This window comes from Camelus bactrianus, chromosome 9 (genome assembly GCF_048773025.1).
Source record: "Camelus bactrianus isolate YW-2024 breed Bactrian camel chromosome 9, ASM4877302v1, whole genome shotgun sequence".
NCBI classification, from domain to species: Eukaryota; Metazoa; Chordata; class Mammalia; order Artiodactyla; family Camelidae; genus Camelus; species Camelus bactrianus.
This window is the reverse complement of record NC_133547.1, coordinates 2201171-2225119: the sequence shown is the minus strand read 5'-3', so window position 1 is coordinate 2225119 and position 23949 is coordinate 2201171. Positions and strand designations below refer to the sequence as shown.

The window sequence follows — 23949 nt, the reverse complement described above, 5'->3', positions numbered from 1 at the left end:
AGCTTCACCCGTTCCTCCTCTAGAGTGGCCTGAGGTCTCAAAATAAACTGAACCATGTTAACCAATTTCCAAGCAAAGCAACAGCCTCTTGCAAACATGCCTTTCTGACCTCCAGTCACGCCCAAGATGTTCAAATAAATCCCCCCAGGGAGTCCCCGCCCACCAGGCGGCCGTCTCTGACCTTGGTTTCAAGTCTCTCATTCTCCACAGGAGAATGAGGCCCTGAGCGGGAGGGGTCATGATCTGCTCAAGGACAGGATATCAGAGTGTAGCAGTGCGGGGATTCAGGACTCAAACTGGAAAACCCACTTGCTACTTCAACTCCCTCTCTGCTAGTAAACTCCCCTTTTTCTGCGGAAGGAAAAGGAACCTGGAGTCCAGCCACAGCCCTTCAGCCAGGCTGAAAATACCCTTTGGCAGGGCTCTTACTCCCACAGGACAAGCCACTGTAGCCTCCCAAGATCCAGCTGTGGGTCCCAGGACACCGGAGTTGGCATCAAAGGGCCCCACCCAGCAGTCCTCATGTCCCAGGACTGCTGCCTGATTCTACTGCGGGACCGGGTCCGTCGGGGCCGGACGCAGTGCCTAGAGAGCCACAGGAAGCACTGGAAAACCACCACCCAGACCCCCAGGGGTCTCCCCCATTCGGACCCTGGAGGGCAGGCAACTATCCATCTTCTTTGCCACGGTATGGTTTTGGGATGTGACCCTTTGACTGCCCTCCACCACCGGCCCTGCCCATGGGATTTGAGCCTGGGGAGACAGGCGCAGTTTCCAGGCCAAGTCTTCCAAGAAGCTGGATGCAGGAAGGGGCTTCAGGGGCTGGGGAAGAAGCACACGTGGCAGCTGGCGCTCCTGCCGGCTGCGCGGAGGAAAGCTGCCTGCCGCTGCGACATGGGGGCGGCCTGTGTTAAGCACCCCCAAGACTGTCGGATTCCTTCTAAAAGAGGCAGGAGGCAGGCTTTACTCTGAAAAATCGCCCCAGTTCCTCACAAGCCTGTCCATACTCCAGCCCGACACACGATGGCCACTCTGGTGGGGCCCAGAGCCCCCTACAGGTGACCTAGCTGGGTCATCTTCCAGGACAACAGCGCAGCCTACACCTGGCCCGGGCGCGGACTGACTCGGCACCACGGCCTGGATCTGGGCTGGAGCCCCTTCAACAACAACTGTCTGGTGGGGAGCCCTCTGGCCCTTCCCCCTCCGAACTCAAGAACCACGCACAGCAGGGACAATTGGATAGCGCGATTTATTGCCCCCCGCGCCCCTCCTTCCACCTCGCCCAGGCCAGGAAAGAGACGGGCCCCCATTCTCTAAGGAGTGCAGTTGGACGCGGGTTCTGCTCCAGCACTCCTCTGCTACCCCAAATCCAGGAGGGGAGGAAGGACTAGGGCCAGGAAGGAGGATGGGACCCGCGGCCGCGGCGAAGAGAGAAAATAAAGGTGGGCAGGGGTCAGGAATGGGGTAATGATTAAAAGAAAATTCTAAAAGGGAAAACGACCCCTCTTTCCCTTCCAGCTCTGGGGCCCCTCCAAGTGAAAAGGGCCCGACTGCTCGCCATCCTCACAACACCCCCAGTCGGTGGGGGAAGAGAAAGAGGGAAAATGGTCTTTCGCTCGTGAGTTTTGTCGTCTCTTGGTCTCTAGTTCTCACACAACGTCTTAATTCGGGCTCGACCGAAAACCTACAAGGGGCGGGCAGGCCGAGGGGCCGGGCGCGGGGAGGAGCCAGGTGGCGCACTGAGCGCGCCCCATCCCCCGCCCCAGGCCCACCGCACCACGCGGACCGTCCGGGCCGGGCCGTGGGAGCCGAAGGAGACAAGTGCGTCATCGGTCCATGGCACCCATCTGTCCAGTCCATTTCTCCCCGGGTCTCTGGGTCCTGCGCCATTGCCCCGCCAAGCCCGAGGGGCCCTGCCCCCCCGGGCCCCCGCCCCTACCGGCCCTCCCCGCCGCGGCACTCGCTGCACCGCCCGCCTGCCGCCTCATCGTCGTCGTCCTCGTCCTCCCCGCCGGCGCGGTAGTAACTCTGTCCGCAGCGGCTGCAGACGGAGGGCGCGCCCACGGCGTGGACCTTCTTGTGTCTCCGCAGCGCCGCGCCCTGCACGAAGCCCTCGCCGCACTCCACGCAGATGTGCGCGGGCTCCTCACCGCCCGCCGCCCCCAGCCCGTCCCCGTGCTGGGCGCGCTGGTGGGCCAGGAGCCCGGCCCCGTGCCCGAAGCCCTTCCCGCACTCCACGCACACGTAGGGCTTAGGGGCCGGGGCACGCCGCGAGCGGGGTCCCGGCGCCTTGGCCCCCGTGCCCGCCATGGCCGCGGCCGCCGCGGACCCCTCGCCCGGCGCTCCCACCACGATGATGCCCTCGCCGTCGCCCACCGGGATGGCAATCTCGCCGTCCGCCGCCGCCGCCTCCTCGGGCGCCTTGGCCCGGCGCACGCTGGCCGCCAGCACCTTGGCCGCCACCCCGGGCCCCGACAGCTCCGGGTGCAGCCGCAGGTGGCGTGCCAGGCTCTTGGGCTGGCTGAAGCCGCGGCCGCAGCGCGGACACACAAAGGGCTTGAGGCCGCTGTGCGAGCGCCGGTGCTTGGCCAGGCTCTTACTCTGCGTGAAGCTGCGGCCGCAGTCGGGGCAGGCGTAGGGCTTCTCACCGGTGTGGATGCGCTGGTGCTGCATGAGGTTGGAGCTCCAGCTGAAGCGCTTGCCGCACTCGGAGCAGGCGTAGGGCTTCTCGCCCGTGTGGATGCGTCGGTGCTGCACCAGGTGCGAGCTCTGCGAAAAGGTCTTGCCGCAGTCGCTGCAGGCGTTGGGCCGCTCGCCCGTGTGCGTGCGCTGGTGCCGCGTCAGCTTGGACCAGTGGCTGAAGCTCTTGCCGCACTCGTTGCAGATGTAGGGGGCCGGGGGCCGGGGCCGGGGCGGGGGGCCGGCCGAGGGCGCAGACTGGGGCGGGGACAGCTTGGTCGGGGGCCAGCTGGGGACGTCGTCGTCATCCATGATGAGGATGTCCACTGGAAGGCAAGAGCAGGAGAGAAGGCGAGTCAGAGAGGCCACGTGCTCGGGCAGCCCGGGGCCAGCCCCGGTGGGGCTTCCACCCGCCTCTTCCACTCGCTACTGTGCATGGTCCAGGACAACTCGCTCACCTCTGTGCGCCTTCTCAGGCTCCCCTGTAACAGGGACGATGGCAGCACCTACCTCGGAGGGCGGCTGGGCCGGTGCGAAGCTCTCTGCACAGAGCTGGCCCTCAGCAGATGTCCCATCAGTCCCCATCCCTTATCCCTCCTATTTTTTTCTCGGAGCAGAAGCGACCAAGCCCTGGCATTTTACTAAACATTTATTACCCATCCCTTAGGGCTTTTCCTTCCTTCAAGGCTGTTTCCCTCACATCTAGAACAATGCCCGGGACTTAGCAGGAATTCCAGAAACGTCTGTTAAAAAAAATCAACATAACCAAACAGGAGTGAGGGATGGAGGTCCAGGGAAGTCTCCTAGTAAGAAAGGACTCCAGAAGCCCAAAGCTCCAGGCTGAGGGCAGAGCATGGCACGGCCAGCCCTGAATGCAGCCGCAGGGCAGTTTGCACCTTAGCCCGGGGAACACGGTTGCAGCACCCTGCAGATGTACAAGCCTGGAAATGGTGTCACGCTTGGGCTCTTGGAAGACGATCCTGACAGCGGGTGGAGAAGAGAAGGGGAAACCGAACTGGTTAATGGGATCACAGGACAGCGCCCAAGTCCTGACCCGCAACTAACTGGGAGTGCAACCCCGCAAACTGCGCGTTCTCTACTACAGACATCCTCGCCCTGGCCCCTGGTTTTGTGGGTCCTGTATGCCCAGTGCAGACATTAAAAGAGCATGGAGCCTTGGTCCTGGGGTCTGCAGACTGAGGACACCACCACGGTGTCTGCCCAACGAAGCCTCTCAAACATTTGCACCGCGCCTGGCCTGAGCAGCCTCCTAGGATAAATGAGTCCGCCTCCTCCCCAGCCTGCGCAGCTCTGAGAGACTGGTCTGCACACCCTCGACGACGACATTTGCTCCCCAGGTCTGGCTTTGGCCCGAGTTACAGAATAGGGGCGGGGCAGGGTGCTCAAGTCCCCACTTCTGCCTGGGCGCCGGCTCCGCCCCCTGGGACGCAGCCCCGCCTACCGGTCTCCAGACCTGCCCCCTGGGGCACAGCCCCGCCCAGAGGCCTCCGGTCCCACCCCCAAGTGCACGCCGCAGATTTCTTTCAAAGGTGAAACAGGATTATAATCTAATCGAACACTTGTTTTCCCGCTCCCTCCCTCACTAGCCTGCAAGCCCACAAGGACAGCGGCTGGATCCGTGTTCCAACAGCTGACCGGGAACGAAATGCTCATAACGCTGGCAAACCTGTAAGGGTTGCGATGTGCTGAGGGCGGTCCTAGGCATTTAAATCCTGTTAAGGCGGGCGCAATGGCACTCGGATCCTTACAGGCGAGGACACCGAGACACTAGTAAAATGAACCACCGCCCGAGGGTACACGGCCTGGGTGCGGCAAAGCCAAGATCTACACCGCTGTCTGTGTCCTGAGACAGCCACCGAGCTCCTGCACCGCCGAACAATACCCCGGGGCCCACAAGACACCCCCAAGTGATTCTGAGCACCTCAACTTTGAGAACCACTCCTCTATGGCAAGGAGTACTGGAATACGGCCTGTATGGTAAAGGATCTGGGATGTGGAATTATCCGGAGCAGGAAAAAAAAAAAAAAACAGGGAGGAAGTCTGGGGAGGGAAGGGGGCTGCTTCTGAAGAGATGGCAGGGGGCCCTCTTTGGTGTCAACATAAATCAAGTGGAGTCATAAGCACATTACCTAGAGAGATGGTCGAGAATAAAAAACTGAAAGGTGGGAAGCTGTCCGACCCTGAGCAGTGTGTCGGGGCAGCAGAGGGGCAAGGGGTGGGGGGGCCACGAGGCTTGCTCTTCATGGGAAATGAGCCGTATCACCTGACTCACTGTAAATTCTCTGCACTCCTTTGATTAAAATAAACGTCTTGTTTTCAAAGTTGTCGAAAAGGAAAGTTTAACCATACACGATGTGATTCAGCTATGAAGAGCATACCAATCACGATGACATGAACTGAACACATGAACTAAACTTGTGAAACACCTGTAACTAAACCAGGGGCACAGGGGACGCGGGACGGGGTTGGGGTCGCGGGGCGGGAGGGTGCGATTCCTTAAATCGACACCTTCCACAGCAGCAAGCGGCTGGGCTAGATCTGCAACTGGCAAGCTGCGGCGAGAGGCGGCGAGCCTGTCCAGAACCAGGCACAGAAAGCCCACAGGTCCGCCGGCCCAGATCAGCCGGGAAGTGAGGCGGTGCCAGGGCTGCAGGTTCCCGGTGTGTGCCTCAGGTGTGTGCCTCAGGCTACGTGACTCCTGCTGCGTTCCCTGTGAGGCGCGGTGCTACTTTTTTAGCAGGTGTTAAAGGAAGGAGGGTCTATTTTCTCTGCGAGGCGGGGTTCTTTCTCATCCAGGTCCCTCCGGGGACCTCCGATGCTGGCCTCTGCGAGTGGGCGCAGGGATCTGCCTTTCCAAGCACCGGGCCTGAGTCTGCGCCCACCGCCCTCCTCCAGGTCAGGTAAGAAGTCAACCGCTTCCCTCTGGCCACCTTCCTCATGGGGAAAATCAGGTCGCAGCAACTTCCCTGCCTCACAGTGTCATCTTTAAAAGGACTCAAGAATTCCCGGAAAGAGAAGAGCACAGTGACCAGCACAAAGCGCTCATTCAGTAACAACTGAAATGACTAGTCATCGCTTGATGGTGGTAACAGCTACCCTTCCCAGGAGGGGAGGCAGTGTCCTAGGCGCCAGGCCCGTACTCCCACAGCAACTGTCCTCGTCCTCCCGCTGAAGGAGGGCTCAGCTCAGGCCCCGAGGGCGCGGGGTCCCCCAGCTCCTGCGGCTCTGGGCCCAGGCGGGGTCCTGCCACTCACGCAGGTTCCTGCCCCACAGAGGATCGCCTCCGAACAGACCTAGGGAAGCGGAGGCCCTGCGACCCTCCTGGATGTTAACCTTTTCCCTTTTTCTCGTAAAACTCATGACCTGCAGAGAGCCTCCAAATGGAATGCAGAGCTGATCACAACAAACGCAGTAAGACAAATGCCCTGGTCAAGACCAGGTCTTGGCCACCCACCGGGCCCTCCTCCCAACCTCCAAAGCAACCACCATCCTGACCTGTGCAGCCATCATGCCCTTGCATTTCTTCACGGTTCTGTCACCCAAGTGCATATCCCCAGACACTAGTTTGGTCCATTACTTTTGCTTGTTTTCAGTTTTATTAGGTAGAATTGTTACAATCTGACTGCACATATACAATATATTGCATGTAAATACATATATACCATATATTGGTCCCTTACTTTTTAATTGTCTTTAACTTTCTTTTAATACACAGGTTCCCGTCTCTTGCTTCTCGTTACAATTTTCCTTTTGAAGCAGCTGAGCTCTACCTACGGCTGGCCCGCAGGACTCTTGCTGACTGCGTGCACCCAGTCCCTGGCATCTGCTGCCAGTTAGCAGCTGGCTTGCTCAGCGCAGCTGGCCCCTGCAGTCATTCCGAAGGTGCAATCCGTTCTTTCACTGAAGGCACCTGGTATCTCATGTTTCTTTTTGTGATGTCAACAGCCACGGACACTCAACACTTAGATCTACTAATTTATTGAGGGGTGCAAAATGGGGCTGTTCTGTGGTTTCTTCTGCATTTAGTAGCTGGAATGGCTTTTAGAGTCTCTCCATTACCTTCTGGTTGGTGCCCAGTGGTAAATTTCTTGTGGTTATGGCAGGATAAACCTCATTTCCCCTTATCCACCCAGTTTTCAAGATTATGAACTGGTTCCCTATCATCCTCCAAGGTAACCAACTAGTCTTTCCTTTCTTAACATCATTATGAGTTCACAATTTTAAACATGCCTGGTGGGTTTCACCCACTGCCATCATTATCACCCTGCCATCTTCAGCATGCGGAGCCTCGAGTGGGCTCCGCGTCCTTTGGACAGGACTCAGGTGGTCTTGGACGGCTTCTCTGCTATTCAGCCTAACCGGGTGCTCCAGCTTCATCCACACCTCTTGCCCCAGACCCACAATCAGCTGTTTCTCCAAAGAGCTCTGGTTTCTGTTGGTGGGAAACAATTTGAAAACCAAAATCTGGAAATGACCCGTCGCTTTTTTTTTAAGATAAAATTCCCTTGAGTTCTATCTGATACTTCCCCTACAAATTCGGGCCCACAGGTTTTACTGAGTCTTTTCCGTGACATCTGTACCTCCCTTCCTCACAAGGGGAGGAGAGAACTTGAACACCCCATAGTTTCTCATTCGTTGACCCCACATCGCAGCTTCAAAAAAACCACTCTAACACTGTCACTGCCAAGCAGGAGTCCTGAGGAAGCAAGTAATCTGTTTCGCGTGTGCCATTCCCATTCCCCTCACTGACGTCACAGCTGGACCACCACGGTCTGAGCCCTCATTAAGCCTGACCCCGCTCACCCACCGTCCAGCTTTCTAGCCACGGCGGCTGCCCAGGGCTCATGCGCCCCGATTCCTCGGCAAGGGCCCACGAGAATGCTCTTTGCTCAGCTCCTGCTGTTAACAAGTTCCTCTGTGCCCTTCAAACATGGAGGTCAGTTCTGCTGAATATGAGATCCTTGGCTCCTCTGTTCTTTCCCTGAGAACCACAAATATTACTCCATTTCCTCTGGCATAGAGCCTTGCTGACAGGCTGATGGCAACCCCAGCTACGCTGCCTCGTAAGTCATTTGCTCTTTTTGCCTAGCAGCCCCGTGACTGAAGAGGGCATGTCTTGCTCATCCAAAGCTGGTATTCTCAGGTCTGTCATTTGCTCCTTCAGTACCTAATTTTGACACTTCAGGAATGTTTTCTTGACGTGTAGTTTTTACCATTTATTCCTCACTCTTACTTTGGACTTCTTCAAGGGCTTTTCTTTACCCTAACTTCAGTACTTTTTTTTTTTTTTTTGCCTGTTTTCACCTTTATTCATTTCTTGTTTATTATAAAGGCCCTTCCTTTTCACCTTCCATTTTTCTTAAAGAACAATGTGTTATTTTTATTCAGTCTTGAGCTCCTTCTCCTTTGTCTTCACTTTGAGATGAACCTGTATTTCTAACTCTCGGCTGGCCTCTGCCCCTTGGTCTGAGCTGCCGTGGGCGTGCCCTCCAGGGGCTGTGTCTCCTCCTGAACGATCCCGGCCGGTCTGGGGGTTATCTCTGACCCCCTTCTCTGTCTGTGGAGACCCTGTTCTGCCCCTTTTCATTCTAACAGGTTTTCAGGGGATGGGAGCAAGAGGACTGAACTCGGAATTTTCCTGCTGCTCATTTCTGTAGCTCAGTTTCCCTGAACTAGGACGCCACGTTCTGGCTTCTCGGAGCTCCGTCTTGTGAGTGTGTGACCAGCTATTGCAGGTTCCCGGCTCTGCACACCCCCGTTTTTATCTGGACCTTCTCTTTCCTCCCCAGCTGTGGTCAAGGACAGAGTCCCACTCAGTTCTGAATCCCCTCCTGGCAGGCTGCTCTGCGCGGGTCCTGCCCTGGCGGGGTGCTCCCTGCTCCCAGTCTGAACAGAACACCCCCAATGTCAGCTGCTGGCCTCCATGGGACCACCCCATATCTTCCAGTGAACACTCGAGGGCCAAATGGGGTGTCCTCCCCTGTCGCCCGTGCTAACACCACACTGGCCGGGCCGCTGGCTTGTCCCCATCCAGCTGTATTTCGGGGCTTCACACCTCAGGTGTGTTATCAGCAGCCAGGAGTATGCGGCTGTGGGGTTTTTACTTGAGGTCTGAGGACCTCCACAGGCTGCTGTCACCTTGGCTCAGACGTGGCATTTTAGGTGAGCTCTGTGGGATGACTAAAGGGCACTGAGACTTGTGGACGGGCCTTGACAGTCGGAGGCCTGAACCCTGCCCCGGTGGGTGAGTCCCAACACACCAGCTGAAGACTCAAGCCTCAGAACCCGGATGTCTTGATTTATTACCCATTTTTTGGATTGCTTCTCTTTCTGAACGCCCTGCAGCTAAGACCCCGGGGTAAGCCTGGATGGCTCTCCCACCCGCTCCCGGTGCAGGCTCTACCCTGGAACTCCAGGCTGGGGTCACCAGGACAAGGGGCCTCCAGGCAATGGGTGGGACCAATGGGCACAGTACAGACACCGGCTGCAGCCTGCAGACAGTGCAGCCCCGGCCACCCTCTGCTGGCTCCTGATGGCCTCACCCTGGGCGGTGGCCCAGCCTCTCTCTGCCCAGCACGCTCAGGATCAGCACCCGACCTCACAGGGTGTGAGAAGTCCAGGTGGCTGGCTGGGGCACACAGGAAGTGCTTACAGCCCTGCCCCATGGGCCCCAGTCCCCCACCGACAGGCTGGAGGGAAACAGCCCCCGGGAGCTACAGCCAGGCCAAGCCTGCTGCTCCTGAACCCAGACATCGGCCAGGGGGTCTCAGGGCAGAGGTCCAGCACTGACCCATCACAGGAGGCTCCCCAGACCCAATGGGGCTGGCCCAGAACAATGGGACACACAGCAACTGGAAGCATCCAGGCCACACGGCTTATGAGCTGAGCAAAGGGGCATCACGAGGTGGGGGCAGCGCAGCAGGGAGTGGCCAGAGCAGATTTCCAACAGCTCCTGGTGGGGGAGAAGGGGTCAGGGACAGCAGGCTGGACAGAGGGAACATGAGGACCTACTTGTACTTTTCAAAGGTTTCCTAAGGAGAATGAGTTAATGGATGGCTTGTAAAATTAAACCTCACTCAAGGGCGAACATGCCTTCTGGAGACAGCTGGGACACCTCGGCCCGCTGGGTGTGAGAGGACGGGAAGGAGCAATGTTGTGCTGGTGAGACGTCTCAGATTGCTGGAGAATTTATGGGTGGAATGATATAGTGTCTGAGATTTTCTTTAAAATACGTTAAAAAAAAAAAAAAAAAAGGCACAACCAGGGAAAAGACTGAGAAGTGCCGCTCACTGCTGAGGCCAGGCAGCGGGAGGGGCAATCACTGCGCTGTCTGCGCTGGAGAGTTCCAGGATGAAGTAGATTTTAGATTTAATTTTAAAAGGGCTAAAAGACAGGGAAAGGAGGAAGGAGTAGGCCTGGGGGGCAACAGTGGGGGGTGGGGAACGGTAAAACAGGAAAGGATGGGCCGTGGGTCCTCCCCTCTGGGAGGCGGAGGTCTGTGCCCCAGGGGCCCGTGCCCTCGGCAAAGCACTCGGCCCTGAAATCTGTTTCCTCCTCTGCAACCACGGCCACCTGGGGCCAGCCCAGAGGCTTCCTCATCCTCCTTCAGCGGATCTTAGACAGACCAGCAGAAGGGGGCTGAGTGCTTTATGAAGCCTACCTCCAGCTCTCGTCCAGGTCCTCAGGACCCTTCTGCTGGACGACTACGGTACGCTGGCACTGGGACTGCAAACTCAGTGACTGTTCTACAAATAAAGTTTTATCGGCACGGGGTCACACGTACTGCCCGTGGCCACTCTCCAGCCGCAGGGGCCCGAGGCCTGCAAAGCCGAAAACACATCCCCTCTGGCCCTTTATAGCAAGAAACGCTGGCTGACCTCATGCCAAGACGCATGAAGATGTGATGCCCGCACGAAGACGCATCAACAGCAGCACGAAAAAAAGTCCATACTTTATTTCTCAGGTTCCTGCATGACAGCCTCTGGGATCGGGAACACGGCTTCAACAGGGGACAAGAGGTGAGGCCGTGGTGGGGTCTCGGCAAGCAAACCCTAGTCCCCATGTGCTCAAAGATGAGTTTATTCGACCCAAATAAAGCTTTATTAAATAAAACATGTTGCCAATATTTCAAATTCAAGTGAAAGATAACCCAGAAAGATAAAGGTCCCACAAAAACCCAAACAGCCCTACTGTCCCCCCAAAATCGGCGCTGCCCCTCCTCTGCCACTCCTCACACATCACAGTTCACCCCCGGCCTCATTACATTCTGGCCCCACTGGCATTTGGGTTTGCCCCCGGTCTAAGGAGTTTCCTGCCTGCAAGAACTGAGGGGCCACCCAGAAACAGGGCAGAGCACCCAGAACACCAGGAGAGCGGGGCGAGGGGGGCCAGGCCATGAGGGACAGGGAGGAGGCGGCCCCCAAGGGCTCCCAGGGACCTGCAGCTGTGGGAAAACCCAGAGACTCCACATAGGTCCAGGAGGTGGCCTGGCAGAACCCTCTGGAGGAAGGACAGCCACCCCAGAGCCATGGGAGGGGGAGAGGGAGGCAAAGGAAGCCCGGTCCAGGGTGGGATGGGGGGTCAGCTTGGAAGAACTACCCAAGGCCACCTCACCTGGGTTCTCGTGACTGGCCATCTGCTGGTCCTCAGAATCCAGCGGCCCCGGAGACCAGGCCTCTTCCCGCAGCTCCATGTCTGGGTCCCTGTTAGAAGGGGACGAGACAGAAGGACAGAGTTTACAGGAGGCCAGACTGGACGGAGGGCCCCAGCGGGGGTCAGGCGCTGTGTGGGCTCCGATCAGCCCTCGAGCCCCAAGTGCCCGGCTTGGACCCCGCAGATAGTGGTACCTGACAGACGAGGCAGACACGGCCCCCTTCTCCCCCGCTGGTCGGGGACCGGCCCGAAGCCACACACAACCTAGGCGAGGAGGAAGTGCACCGGTGGCGGCCACCCAGCTGGGCTCAGGTCCCAGCTCCACCACTGACCAGCTGGGGTCAGGGACAGACCCCACCTCCGCCCCAATCTCCTCACCAGAAAGACAGAGAGTGACACAGCTGCCTCACAGCAGCCCAGGGGGACAGGCCCCTCAGCCCTGCATCCCACCAGAGCCTGGCGCTGGGGGCACAGCACTCCGGTAGCCTCTGGGCCCTGCTCCTTGGTGTGACATCACTCCCGGGCAGGCCTCCTGACAAGCCGCATGGTCGATTTGGGACCTGAAGGGGGTCTCGGTTCCTCTTCGGGTGTTCAGGCCCCTTCAGGTCTAAACCAGGGCCAGTCTGTCTGAATGCACACAGCTCAGAGAGCCTCTCAGCCCACAGTCCTTCCGTCTCCCGTTCCACATGGGGAAACTGGCACCCAGGAAGGGTGCCAACCATCCTCTGAGCATCACACACCTTGGCACAGTGAGCCCGACTCATTTCCCCAGTGACAAGGGGCACACCACCACCCAGGCACCAGGAGCCCGTTCCACTGCCAGAGGAGTGACCCTGCCCCTCAGTAACCTCTACTGATGTCGGAGGGGAGCTCGGAGAGCCTCCTGCTTCAGGGGCGATGACAAAACCAAGGCAGCTTCCCTCCTGCTATCTTACTATCTCACGCGGCCTGGTGAGAAGACTGATGCAAAGAGAAGGTGGGAGCATTAGCAGTTCCACCGGGGCTGGCTGTGTGTGCTCCGTGCACTTCCCGAGACAGGGATGTAATCCTCTCCTCCCCACCTGAACTTTTCACCCCCACTCCCACAGTGGTCTCCAACCCTGAGAACATCGTGGTGAACAGGCCACAGCCCCTGCCTTGTGGGGAGGTCCCTGACAGTCCAGGAGACAGACACACATGGGGGCAGGGCACTTGACCAGGGAGGTCTGGGGAGGATCTCCAAGGAGCAGGCCTGAATGAGAAGCAGGGAGGGAGAGGAACATAGGCGGCAGACAGCAGGTGCAAAGGCCCTGAGGCAGATCCAGGGCTGAGACACATAGACAGATTCTCCTGAGGGCCTCAAAGGCCAGGCAGAGGACTGGGGAGCCATTTGAATTGTAAGCACCATTCAAGGTGAGCACCATTATGGCCCCTGTTTTACAAATGTGGAAACTGGGGCTCATAAACACAGTGGGGCCAGGTCCTTGGTCCCTTGAGCAATAGCAAGGAGCACCTGGAGGGTAGCAAGGGCAGCGGAGCAGCTAGGATTTACTCCACACCAGGGCACCAGGCTCAGGGCCACGGTAACTCCCAGGAACCTGGCAGCCTCAGGATGTGGGAGGGCACTGCCCTGCTTCCCCCACCCTGGCACACAGCCTCTATACAGACCCACAGCCACCCAGCCTGCAGCCATCTCCCCCCAGGCTGCAGGGAGGCATCACTTCCTGAGAGGCCTCCCTACCCTGCAATGTCAGCGCCCCACCAAGACCCCCTGGGTGCCCCACACCAGCACGAGGCACCGACAGGTGCTGAGACAGGTGGGTGATGCCCAGATAAACAGGTCTGAACAGAACAGAGGCTCGAGGGACAGAACGCAGTACACCCAAACTCTGACACCCCACTACCACCACCCAACCCTCTCAGACCCACTTCAGGAAGTGATGAGACCAACACAGGAAGGGCAGACTGGCTCTCGGACCCATGGAGCCCCCTAGCCAGCCCAGCGGGCCAAGAGCTGGGTGAAACCTACACAGTCCGAGTCACAAGGTCACAATCCGGTGATGCGGCTTCGCAGCCCCTGCCCAGGGAAGCCCACTTCAGTAGCTAATCTGCGGGGAAAACCCACACCTCGGAAAATGCTGCTTACAAGGGAAAAACAGTCCATCACAGCAAGATTTAGAGCAGGGGAAGAACCAGAAAGAACCCGCCAGCCCCGTGGTGGGAGGAAGCCGTAAGTAAATCACAAATCATGCAGACGCGCGCCCACGGGACGTCTCAGAGCCTCAGGAACACAGTCCTGCGGCTGTAAAGAGGCCCCCCCGCCCCCGCCCCGAGAACAGGAACAGCACCTGAGCCTTTCCTCCTCCCTCCCCCGCAACGTCCCGATTTTTCCCACGCTAATGGATAGTTACTTCTGTAATAAGGGAAAAGACCAAACATTGGGCTCTTTTCTGATGACACAAGGACTTTGTGTCACAGGGAAATCAGGGTGTTGAGGGGACAAAGCGGGATATGGGGCTGGATGGGCCCTTGGATTGCAGGCAAACGTGAAAACCGCACGGCTGGGGGGCCTGCAAATCAGGGCAGCCGCTGCGCAAACAGCTCACTCCCACGTAGACGCCCAAGAGACACAAACGCACATTCACAGGGTGTTGTGTGTATCAGCCAAAAAGAAGCGACAACTCACCCACTCAGGGACAGCAGCCAGCACAGAGGGCCACTCAGAGCACGGCTCCGCTGCTGTGAAGTGTCCGGGCAGAGACAAGAGGCGGCCCGGCCGGGGCTGGGAGGGGCTGCTCGTGGGCACGGGGTACCTTCTGGACTGCTGAAAATGTGCTGGAATCAGTGCGTACACAACAGCTTTGTGCGCATACTAAAAACAGCTCAACTGGACACGTTATCAGGGCGAGTTTTATGGAATGCGAGTTACATCCCAATTACAACGTAAACCGACTTTAAAAATTGTCTGAGGGCCTCTGATCCCAACACAGCAAACATTAGAAACGCTGAAGAGAAAGAAAAGGAAGAGAAGCCCAGTGCTGAGGGGGCTGAGGAGGTAGGACCAGCCGCTCCGCTGTGTGGGAACTTGTTTGCCAAGCGGTTATCACGTGCTCCCACTTGCACTGCTAAGTCAATAAAATCAGGGACTTCCACCTCAGGCCGGCTTCCTGCAGTGGGAGGGCGAGGGGCCGTCCTGGGGACAAGCAGGGGGACTGGACAGAGGACAGGGAGGTGTCAGGGGGCCTGCCCCGTAGCCAGAACAGATTTCCTGCGCTCAGAGGTGCTCCCTGAGCACCAGCGGCCCGCGCTTCCCAGAACAGGCAGTGAGGGAGCCAGGACCCCATGTCCACCGTGGGAAGAGCCAGGAACAAAGTGAGGCCAGGCCCGGAAGCGGTGGGCAGTGGAGAAGGCTGGCCTTGAGCCAGGGCGTGAGGTTCAGGCCACTTTGTCACACTGATTATCTTGAGTCCCAGGCACTCAGAAAACAGCAGGTGCGAGGAGGACACTCTGAACCCACCTTCTCCTGAAAGCAGGAGACCAACCCCCACGGGAAGGTGCCCTCCCTGCCCCAGGAGGGAGAAACAGTCCAAGAGGGGGAGGGGGAGGGAGGGAGAGACACGGGGTGGAGGGGGATCTGTCACAGTGACCCATCCTCCGCCCTCCGAGGCGGCAGCTCACCCCAACCCTGGCCACTCTGCTCGCCCTGCTGTATAAAGAGTGCCTCCGCCTGGCACTGCGCTAGGTCCTCGATCTTCCCGCGAGGCTCCCACGAGTTCTAAGCTTTTCTCCTGTTAATCTGTCTCAGTCAGTCCCGCCGGAAGCCCCAAGAGGGCAGAAGAAAACCCTACCTCCCCCACAGATGGGGACAGACTGGAATGCTGTGCAGAGGGTCCGCCCACGACGACCCCCGTAAGCTGCCCGCCAGCAAAGGACAGTTTGCACTGTGGTCAAACGGTCACATTTTAATCGATATCGAGGTATCCATACATATCCTCAATTCTGCCTCTTGGCCTGTAAGGCCTAACACGTTTACCACCTGGCCTGTTTCAGAAAGCCTGCCAACCCAGACGCAAAGGAGCAAGGGGGCCAGGGTCTGGGGGAAGCATCCCAGGCCAAGGAGGCACACAGGAAAGGCCTGGAGGCAGGAAGGCTGGGGGGGTGGGAGGGGCCGGCGGGCGGCCTGGAGAAGGCCCCCGCCTGGGGGTCAGTGCTGTGGTCGCCATGCCAAGACCCTTATAGTTTTCTTTTCGGAGCTGTGTCTTGCACATGACGTCCAGCAGGAGAGGGGGCAGGCGCTGGGGGCTTGGGGCCTCTGCGCCTGAAGGCACACTCTGACAGGTGGGGAGACCTCAGAAGAAAGAGAAAGGCTCTCTCCTTGATCCTTGCACGGGGGCGCACCTCTTCACTCTGCACTGGGCCCTGAAAGCCACGGAGCCAGCCTGGGGGCAGCAGACGAACACGAGGGGCCGCGGAGGCCCCACCAGGAGCCTGCACGTTATTCCAAACTCGGCGGGAAGCCCTGATGAGGCAGGAGGGTAAGAGGACACAGCTTCTCACCTTGACTTCTGAGGGTGGGTGGGGTCTCCTGCTGGGGCTACAGGTCAGGGCTGCCCCGCCCAGGGCACACTTGGGGACCCGGGGACAGTCTGCTCTCCATTTCGGTTTCAGCCCCGGGCACGGGGAGGTGACACCACCTGCCAGGCAGATTTAAACCAACCACCTGGGTGAGAACACGGCCGCCTTCCCAGGAAGGGCCCTGCAGCAGTGCTGCCCTGGCTCCTGGCACCTCCCTGCCCCACTCTGTCACCTGCACAAGCGGCTGGGCCTCACTGGGCCGCCGCACAACCCGCGTGAGACCCAAGGAGAGGCTCGGGAAGTGCAGGCTGTGGCATCCTCGTGGAGAGCTGAGGGCCTTCACTAGACTGCCCAGGTGCCTTCCTCTCCCATCCACTCACTTGCTCACCCGCTACCCCACCCATCCGCCCATCCACTCATCCACTCATCCACTCATTCATTCATTCATTCAAGCAGCTTCTGAGGCCTCCTGTCCTGATCCTGGGGACTTTGGGTCCTACCCCAGGATCTTGGAGGGGGACGGAGAGGGGAACTCCCATCTGCAGAGGCTGGTGCAGAGAGGAAGGCCACAGGCTGCCCTGACTAGCTCCCAGGACCCCCAGGACCCGGGCAGCTCCTGCAGCTGGTCTGACTGTGAGCCTGACACCTTCTGAGGCTGACAGAGGTGGGTCCTGCCCTTCCTCAGCCTCCCCACCCTGTCTTCCCTCCCGGCTCCCCAGTTTCTCAGCAGCACCACCCCGGCTGGGTCCTCACCCTGCTCTGACCCCCACTCGCCCTCCCCGGCCCAGCCCAGCCAGGCCCTAGAGCGATCCAATTAGCACAAGGGCTGACGGCCGGGCCTGCTATTAAGTATGAGACAAATTATTGTTATTATTGTTGTTATTAGATCTCGCCCACCTCCTCTGGATGCCTGCCCACCAATTATCCCTCTTTATGCTGCTGCCAACCACCCTCCTCCTCCTCCCCTCGCCGGCTCCGCTCCCCAGGATCTTGGGTTCTCAATGTGGGAAAGGTCGGGCTGCCTGGTCCTGCTATCCTCCGTCTGCCCCCCACCCCTCCTTCCTGCCCCCGCCCCTCCCCCTGGGGGCCCACTCACTTCTCTCCTTATCATCCCCTCTCCCTCTTCTTTCTCTTGCTGCTTTCCCCCTCATCAGAGCTGAGCTATGACACCCCCCAGCCCCTTACCACGCCCTAACCACCTCCCCAACCCTCTTGTCACCAAATCCAGTGGCTACATCTCAGCCTTAGCCCCATGACAGCAACGAGCACAAGTCTGTGCGCACACCCTCCCCTCCCTTCCTGGAGTTCTGGAGGCCCAGACTTGGCCCTCTCCTCCGGCTCCCCCCAAGCTGTCCATCCTCACGCCCCCTCCCAACCTCCACCCCCATGGGCCTGCACGCCCTCCAATACCCCTCTAAAGTCTGGTCCCCACACCACAGACCCACTCATCCTTTCAAGTTTTAGTTCAAATAAGCCACTAAAAAACGGGCAAAGGATGGGAACAGACATTTCTCCAAAGAAAACAAAGAGCTGATAAGCACATGAAAAGCCGTTCAGCATCCTCAGCTGTCAGGGAAACATGCATCAAAACCACAGTGAGACCCCAGTGAGACGGACACAATGAAAAACAGAACACGTAAGTGCTGGTAAGGATGTAGAGAACCCGGCCCCCTGGGCACTGCTCGTGGGAATGCAGGATGGTGGCGCCACTGTGGAAAAGAGATTAGCAGCTCTTCAAAAGGTTAAATGCGAATTACAGCACGAGCCAGCAACTCCATTTTTGGCCATATACCTCAGAAATGGAAACCACGTCCTCATAAAAACAGACGCACACATGTTCACAGAAGCACAAATTCCAGCAGCTACACTGTGGAGACAGCTGGAACGCTCACCACCAGGTGAATGGATGCACCAGCGCAGCCCAGCTGTAGCTGGGGGATTCCCCAGCCCCACGGGGAAACGCTGACACATGCCACGTCGCATCACGGATGAACCTGGGAAGCACGATGCTCAGGGAGGCAGGCAGACATGGGATCACGTGGCATGAAATGCCCAGGACAGGCAAACCCACAGCCGGAACACAGATCGGTGGTTCCCAGGGGCTCCGGGCAGGGGAGGGGAGGGGGTGCACAGTCTGAGGGGATGATGAGAAAGTCCTCCGATCAACATGGCCGTACAGCCCTGTGAACACAGCAGCCACTGCTGAACTGTACACTGTAAGGGGGTGACTTGTACGATGTGGGAATTATATCTCAGTAAAGCTGTTCTTACTTTTTAAAGGCAGCTCAGTTCCCTTCACTCCACGGCCTAAACCATCCCACCCCCACTAGCACAAAGGCCAAAATCCAGACTCCACCCCAGGCCCCACAGGACCCCTCTGGCCGCCACCCTTGCAAACTCACTTCCTCCTCTCGCCTGGCACTCCCACCACCCACCTCCTGCCCAGGCCTCCTTTTCCTTCCAGAAAGCCCTGCCCAATCCTCCACCTGCCTGGGGCCTTCTCACCTTTCCAGGGTGTGCTCCAATGTCACCTCCCTGGGCCGACAAGCCCCACCCCATACCACATCACAGGGCCCACTTCCTTCCCAGCGTCCACCACGACTGGAATCGCCCCTCACTTCCTTCCTTGGGGTCTGCATCTGCTCCTGCGCACACCCGCTCCCTAAAGGCAGACCGGCTGGAGGGGACAGTGGGGCGCCTCAGGCAACACCCGGGCTGCAGGCAAACCCCTCCAGCTCCTCCCCCACCTCCCTTTCTGAGGACATCTTCACCCCTCACTCCAGGCCTGAAAACCCAGGGCTGTTCCCTCCTCTGAGTCCGCCGGCATCCCCCAGCTGGTCCTTTAGGGCCTTCCCCATGGCAGACCTGTGGTTTGAACACTGGGGGAATGTCTCAATGATGCCATCAGGATCTTTATGCCCCCCTTTTCTTAGTGGAGGGAGCTCGCTGGCAACTTTCCATGTGCCCATGTTTCTTCCATGGACTGACCGTCTGGAAGTTTTCTGTCTGATCCGGGGTCAGCTGGACAGACCACTCTTCCCTAGAGCGGCTGCTGGCACTCCTGGACACAGGACTGAGCGAAGCACCTCAGGCCCCCTCTCCTGTTTCCTCCTCTCTCCCGCTTCCTCCCTCTCCTCTTTGACTAGGCTGCCTCACGGTCGGTCTAGGTCAGTCTACGGTCGGTCTAGGTCAGTCTACGGTCGGTCTAGGTCAGTCTACGTCACTGCTTCATCTCCCCACCTGGCCTCTCTGGGGCTCCCTGGACTCACACCCTCCCCATGTTCTCAGCTTCGCCACCAACCACCCCACTCGCGCATTGTGTGCGGCCCTCCCCTGGGACCCCGCAGCAGCTGGGCTGGTGGGAAAAATGAGTGAGCTCAGGGCAGGCACACACGGCCCCAGTCACTACTCCCCGCCTGCTCCACGAGAGAGGAGTTTCTAGAACTCCTAGAAACTTGACCTACTATTACGGCTGCAGGTGGGCCTGCAGCCGCTGCCCCAGTGTGGCCACCTGCCCTCATCCCGCATTTCCAGACCTTCAGAAACATCTGCAAACACTCCTGGTTCTTACGTGTTAGTGAGAAATGAAAAATTATTTAAACAAATGAAAATACTCTTCAGAACAGAAAAAACAGAAAACCAGACCTGCACCTACAGGCCATCTCATGTCTGTCGGTCTTCCATCGGGCCAAGGGGCCAGACCCCTCCATCCCCAGGGGGCTTGGACTCTCCTGCGCCGCCCACCTGCACAGTGCATCTTTCCTCACCCCTCACCGGCCTTCTCCCTGCAGGTCTGCTGCCAGAGCCCGGCAGAAAGAGCACCTCCCCCAGAAGCGTCCCCAGACTTCTCCCTTCCCTCAGCTTAAGCAGATCGCAGACCCAGTTAAGCACAGGGTGCAGGAGGTCCGTAATCCTGATCCCCTCCACCACCAAGACAGAGAGGACGTCCTCTCCAGGCAGAAGGGCAGGCTGCCAGGGTCGGAATCGGCCCCACTGCCCACCACCCCCACGACCCTGGGCATGCGCTTCACCCCATGTCTCTTCATCTGCTCGGGCCTGGCGTCGGAATCATACGAGATGACGCTTGTGTGTGCTCTACAAGGAGCCAGGTGCCCAGCATGGCCCAGGAAGCGCTGACCAGGACTGCGAGGCCGAGTTCGGCAAGCTCGGCGGCTGACCCAGCGTCACGGAGCCACAGAGCAGAGGGGCTGAGATGAAGCGGTGGGCCAGGCTCCACGGCACTTCCTCTCTCTGAGGACACTGCGCCTGCTCCCTCTGCTTCCACTACTACAGCTGAGGCCCGCATCCCCGGGGACGTCCCGGGCTTACTGAGCCCGTGTGTCCTCCACACACACACCCCAGCAGACCCCACACACAGAGCCCCTGGAATCCACACTTTCCGACTGGTCAGACCCTGAACTTCAAGAAAGGATCACATCTGATGTGTCTCTGGGTCCGGTCCCCAGTACCATCCATTATGAGGCTGGCCACATGCAACTCCACATTTGGCACGAGAGAAGCCAGTGTTCTGTGAGCCCAAAGGTCAGGCAGGCAGAGTGGCAAACTCCGGGCCCAGGATTCCGGGCCCCAGGCGGTCAGCCCGGCGCTCCTAAGACAGGGCTGCAGACACCACTGGTGTGACAACCCGAACTCCCCCACATGCCTTATGGGTCAGTGAGGCCTCCTGCCACCATGATCTCAGTACTCACTGCCCGTGTCCCAACCACCCGTGAAAGTCACACCTGAAATGAGGGGCTGGGTCTCAGAGTCCCCTAAGCCAGCCAGCAGCCCTCTGGGTAAAGATCTTCATGAGTCCACCCCACTGGAGGGGGAGCCCAGGGTCCCAAAGCCGACCACTGACACCTAAGAGGGCTTCAGAACAGCCTCTCTCACCTGGACCCCCAGCTTCGCCAGAAGACATAAGTCAACGGAGACAGCGGCATCATGGCAAAGGGCCACACTCTGGAATCACACAGACCCGTGCTACTGTGGGACCTGGGGCTCGGTTCCCCCCCTAAAATGGGGGTGACCACCTCCATCCCAGGGCCTCCAAGGGCTCAGGACAGTGAGTACCAGGCACAGGGCCAGGCGCCTGCCAAGTGCTCAGTGAGTGTCGTTGGATCTGCAGTCTGTCTCCACCAGGAGGACAGGGCCACAGCTGACTCCCCAGGGGCAGCGCCCAGCATGTGCCTCGGCAAGCAGGTGGGCAGGAGACCTCCGGCAGCACTGCGGGGCGAACAGCAAGGCTTGGGGGGCTGTGAGCTGCGTCTGAGCACAGATGCCCCAAGAGCTGTGTCCAGCAGTGACATCAAAGACAACAGGGCAGCCAGGCAGCTGCTGAAGGCTGTGGCCTGAAACCTTGCCACTGCCCACCCCTTAGAGCGCACCATCATCCTCCCCGGATTCCCAGGGTCCTCTTGGCCAATTCCTCTCTGTCCTTCAAGATTCAGGACACGCCACCTCCCCAGACAGCCTTCCCTGACCAGCATACCCTCTCTCTGGGCTCCTTCAGCTCCCTGGGCTATCCTGGCAAATGCCTCCATGCCGCTGCCTGGTGCTTCTGTGCATGCGTCTCCCCCACAGGCCTCTGAGCTGCTCCAGAACAGGAAGTGCCGCCCGCGGGGGCCTCAAGTGATCCTCCTTTCCACCCCACAGCAGAGCACTGTGCCAGGGCCACCGTGTCCAAGCGTCCAGCGCAGGGCCAGGTGCGTGCAGCAGCCTCGACACATGAACGGTGGACTGCACTCCCCACCTTAGGGGACTGAGGAGGAAACAGCCTGGGAAGAGGAAGCGGCAGGTCCAAGGGCACAGGGCTGGAAGAGACGGAGCCCGGGCCTGGCCTGGCGCAGGACTGCCGGGCTCCAGAGCCCTTTCACACTTCACACCCACCTCTCTGAGGCCTGTCCTGGCTCTAAAAGGGAAGCATTAACAGCCCTTCTACCAAGGTCAGTACTGTTACTGTCACTCCGTTTTATTCAAGTGGAAACTGAGAAGTGACTTGTGCTCTAAGGTGACAAAGGTGAGGAATGATAGAGCAGGGACTTGAACCAAGTCTGTCTGACCCCAGAGCTCTGGACTAACACACTGCAGTGCTGTTTCTGGGCCCAGCCCACAGCAGTAAACCCTTCCTGTTCTCTAGCTCTGCCTGGTGGGGTGAGGGCTGGAAGGCTTCCAGGAGGAAAAGGGCCAGGACAAGAGATAACACAAGAATGAATCTGATCTGAATGTTCCCTGGGGCCGAGGCAGGAGGACCAGAGAGAGTGCAGCAGAGGTAGGTAGGTGAAGGCCAGCTGCATTTAGCCAAAGAGGCTTACAGTCTTAGGAGATAAGCTAGGATCAACCGCAACTGTGCTGCCCCAGAGGCGAGGCCAGACCGACTCCCAGCTGCATCCTCAGCACTGCCCAACACAGTCCTGGCAGCAGGAACCACGTGAAAAACAGAACTCAAGTCACTCCCTTCCTAAAAAGCTGACTGCCCTACTTGGCTGGGCCAGATTAAGATGTCTTCCCCGGTTCCCTTGGCCCCCTGGATAAGGACCTGTGTCCAGGTCTCGGCGCACACCCTCAGGGCCCTTGTTCATCTCCCGGTTACTGGTGCCCAGCACTGGGCCGGCACTGGTAGAGCCGCTGTCAACACTCGCTGTGGCCCACTTTTCCGTCTGATCCCGAGCTTGCTTGACCCCGAGAGTCCGAGAGGCACTCATCTCCACGAACTGGGGTGTTCCCCTTTGTGACCGAGACTGGAGAGTACAGGTTCGGCAACCGGGGGGCCTCGGGAGCGGCCATCGGGCCCGGCCACCGTCTTCGCCCTGCCCCGCGGGCCACGCGGTGCCTGACCTTGGCCCAGTCACTTCCCTTCTGGCGCACGCTCTTCCTGCCGGCTGCCTGGGCCGGGGCGAATGAATGAGCCTCCTGCAGACTGGAATGCCCGTAATTACCGACCGGATCAAAGGCCGCACGCAGCCCGCCCGGGGCGGCAACGGGACCCGAGCTTCTCTGAAAAGGGGAAGGTGTGGGGTCAGACCGTGGGCCGAGACAGGCCCTCTGGGGCCGCCGTTTCCGGTCAGACCGGCTGGGCCCGCACAGCCCCCTCCCCCGCCTGGGCCTCAACTTCCCCCGGGAGTCGCCACCACTTCCGGCCACCACCCGACCGGGAGGCTGAGGGGACGTCGCGGCACCACCCCCGGAGGCCCGGGCCCCCAGGCTTGAGCCTTAGGGGCGCCGCGCGCTCCCGCCCCGGGCACGGCGCCGCGCACGCGCAGTCCCCGGGCGCGCTCCCCGCAGCCCATCCCGGCGCCCCCTCCCGCCCCGCCCCGCGTCACGGCCGCGCGCCCACTCACGCCCCCCCAGCGGCGCGCACGCGCACTCGCCCGCCCAGTCGCGCTTGCCTCCCGCCTCCCCGCTCGCCCCCCCGGCCGCAGCCCGGCGCCCTGAGGCGGGCGCCCACCCTGCCTCAGGCGCACGCCCCCCGTCCCCGCGCCCTCCCCTCACCTCCTCGGTCCCGGGGCCGCCGCGCCGCACTCCTCCTCTCTCCTCCCTCGCGGATGGTGGCAGCGGCGGCAGCGGCGACTCAGACCCTGGGGTCAGGGGGACGGACGCCCAGGCCGGAAGTGACCTTCCTGGCCGCTTCCGCCCGCGCCGCTCCCCCCCCTCACCCCACCTCCAGCCTCCACCCCGTCCTCGCCGCTCTAGGAAGGCGAGCCTGGCGACCCCCTAGCCGCCGCCCCCCCCCGGCTCTATGGTGCGGAGCGGGCGCCCCAGGGAGCCACTTCCGGACGCGTCTAGGACACGGGTCCTCCGTCCACGCTCTATGGCACCGCGCGCCGAGGGGCTTCGGGCACCGCCCCCTTCCAGGACTGGAGGCGCGGGCTCGGCCCGTTAGGCGGAGACTTCCGGGTGTCTAGGGAGGTGCCCCCCCCACCCCAGGCCCCCACGCCGGGGTCTGGCGCCTGCGCAGTTGGCTCTCCGCGGCCGCCCGGGGCGGGGAGGTGTCGCGGAGAGCGGCGGCTTGGGCTGCTCGTGCCACCCTGGGTCTTCCTGTCA

The 23949-nt window shown here is 59.7% G+C and overlaps 1 protein-coding gene across 5 annotated transcripts; it reads right to left on the bottom strand.

Moving 5' to 3' along the window:
• Positions 1 to 1230: 1230 nt before the first annotated feature.
• ZNF787 (zinc finger protein 787) lies at positions 1231 to 23779 on the bottom strand. 5 transcript variants are annotated; one of them, XM_074369034.1, is made up of 4 exons: positions 23398 to 23779; positions 22445 to 22902; positions 11314 to 11402; positions 1231 to 3005 (listed from the first exon to the last, which is right to left on the bottom strand). In XM_074369034.1, the coding sequence occupies exons 3-4, from the start codon at positions 11390 to 11392 to the stop codon at positions 1936 to 1938; spliced, it is 1149 nt and encodes a 382-aa protein (XP_074225135.1). In that variant the 5' UTR covers positions 11393 to 11402; positions 22445 to 22902; positions 23398 to 23779; the 3' UTR covers positions 1231 to 1935. The 5 variants fall into 5 exon arrangements, with proteins under 5 accessions (XP_074225135.1, XP_074225132.1, XP_074225133.1 ...); XM_074369031.1 differs by lacking the exon at positions 22445 to 22902 and adding an exon at positions 14018 to 16025; XM_074369032.1 differs by lacking the exons at positions 22445 to 22902; positions 23398 to 23779 and adding exons at positions 14018 to 14155; positions 15889 to 16025.
• Positions 23780 to 23949: the final 170 nt, after the last annotated feature.